The 1,981-nt window shown below is 37.7% G+C and overlaps 1 protein-coding gene across 1 annotated transcript; it reads right to left on the bottom strand.

Moving 5' to 3' along the window:
* Window positions 1–665: 665 nt before the first annotated feature.
* LOC134839782 (serine/threonine-protein phosphatase PGAM5, mitochondrial-like) lies at window positions 666–1,449 on the bottom strand. Its single transcript, XM_063855404.1, has one exon. It carries the CDS (start codon window positions 1,440–1,442, stop codon window positions 732–734), a length of 711 nt encoding a protein of 236 aa, XP_063711474.1. The 5' UTR covers window positions 1,443–1,449; the 3' UTR covers window positions 666–731.
* Window positions 1,450–1,981: the final 532 nt, after the last annotated feature.

Genomic DNA, 1,981 nt, shown 5'->3' with positions numbered 1-1,981 from the left:
CCCGCTCTTCCATCCCAATTTTCATTCCAGTCACCTTCGCTGCAATTTGATTGACTTAGGAGGATATCATTTGATGACTGACTTAACAAATAGCTAATTTGAGTGACTCCACTTAACAAAACAACACCAAGAGCAACATTGGTCCAGAATTTAACACGCATTTAATTACTCTGAAAACAATTTAACATTAGTTTTAACTTTCCACACTTTAAATCTGAAAACATAGCCAACAGACAGTTGGAAAGAGTCATGAACACAAGCAAATAGAAAAAAATACTGGCTTGCTTTTCGCAAAAAAAAATTCAACTTTCGAACATCAAAAAATATATACAGCTATAAAGCTCTTTACTTTTCAAGAACAATTTATGACTGACATTTTTAAAATTAAATTAACTTAATTAGAGAGAACTGGATCAAACAAACTTTTTATTTCGCTGGGAAATCTTTCGCAAACGCCCACTTTCAAAACTGGAAGTCAATCACGTTTTTCGTGACTGTTACACATTAGCTGATCGATAGTTGAGTTCGCCTTCCTTTTAACAAGGGAAATGAAATTTAAAGAAGTCAAAAACGACACCGCGAAAAATATCGCTCAGACCTATATAAGAGCATTGAGTACGCTCATGACTCTTAAAAACGTTTAATCTTTCAATTATTAGATAACATTTAAGTAAGGCGTAAATTGTATAGAACTATTTTACAAATTGATTTCAGGTTTCAACAAGGCAATTTCATCTAGATAACAAGTGTCTAGGCATAAATCCAATATCTCCTAATGTGTTCACGCCCACGTGCCCATTTGGACGAATGCTAACGTGGGTTACACTTCCGTGAAACAAAGACATTCTGAGCCAGGCCGCGGGTGGAACTTGCAACGCTCGACATACAAAGTACCTGATGACATTTGCATGACAAACTATGATTTCATGACTGTCTGATTTTTGTTCAGGGTCCGCACGGTGAAAATAGGTTTTAAAGGCTCGCTCTATACGATCGTAATCTTTCGCAACACTAAGACTCTGTCTTCTGGGAATCGGAACATAAGGCAAACCTTCACACAAATCATCGTCAAACTTCTTGGGGATATCTTTCGGAAGGTAATTCAAAATGATATTACAAGACTCAATGGCTCTTATCAACGTGGAATGCGTCACGTCCGAATAATTCAAACCCAGAGATTGCAGATACTTTCCAGTTTCATTGAGTTGTTTAATCCCAAGTTCTGTCAATTTCTTCTCGTCTTTTAGCTCTGCGTCGATCAAGTAGTTTCCATGTCTAATAAGATACAGATGTCTCGTAGCTTTCGTTTTTGCACCCGCTCTTCCGTCCCAGTTTTCGTCCCAATTTTCATCCCCTGCACGGAGATACTGATTCACTTGAGCGCCACTAGCGAACGTCGCGGTTCCAAGGATCCCGTATGTTAAATACCTCACATAACCCATTAAATCAACTCTGAAACGTTTCATTTTTGTTAGCAATGTTAGTTATTGTTATTGCAAATTACTACTAATTACGCTACACAAAGGGAAGACTTTCTGTTCTATTATAACATTTCACCAATTCGTAGATGCTCATGACCGACTAAATACCCAGACAAATATACCAGACATTTCGACCAATGTCATCTGTAAATGTTTTTTGAGTTATTTAGTCTAAATGGCTCCGTCTTCATAACCAAAATCTCAGTTTCAATTTGGCCGATCTTTTAAAAGAAATTTCGCGACACTCAAAAATCCAGGAACGAAGTGCTTAGCTGGACTTATGGTCGTTCTGCCATAAAATTATAATCATCTGCCCAGGGGCGGATCTGGGATTTTCTTTTTTTAGGCCGACCAAATTGATTTTCCGAGCTCTCCCAAAGCACTAAAAAGAACATGTTTTGCCCAAATTTTCTGCACCGCAAGCAAAATGTTGAAAAAACATGTTGAAGATTGAAGAACATGCCGGCAAAAGTTGAAGAACATTTTTAGGGTCTGTCACC

Source organism: Symsagittifera roscoffensis, chromosome 2 (genome assembly GCF_963678635.1).
Source record: "Symsagittifera roscoffensis chromosome 2, txSymRosc1.1, whole genome shotgun sequence".
NCBI lineage: Eukaryota > Metazoa > Xenacoelomorpha > Acoela > Convolutidae > Symsagittifera > Symsagittifera roscoffensis.
This window is presented reverse-complemented; position numbering and strand designations above follow the sequence as displayed.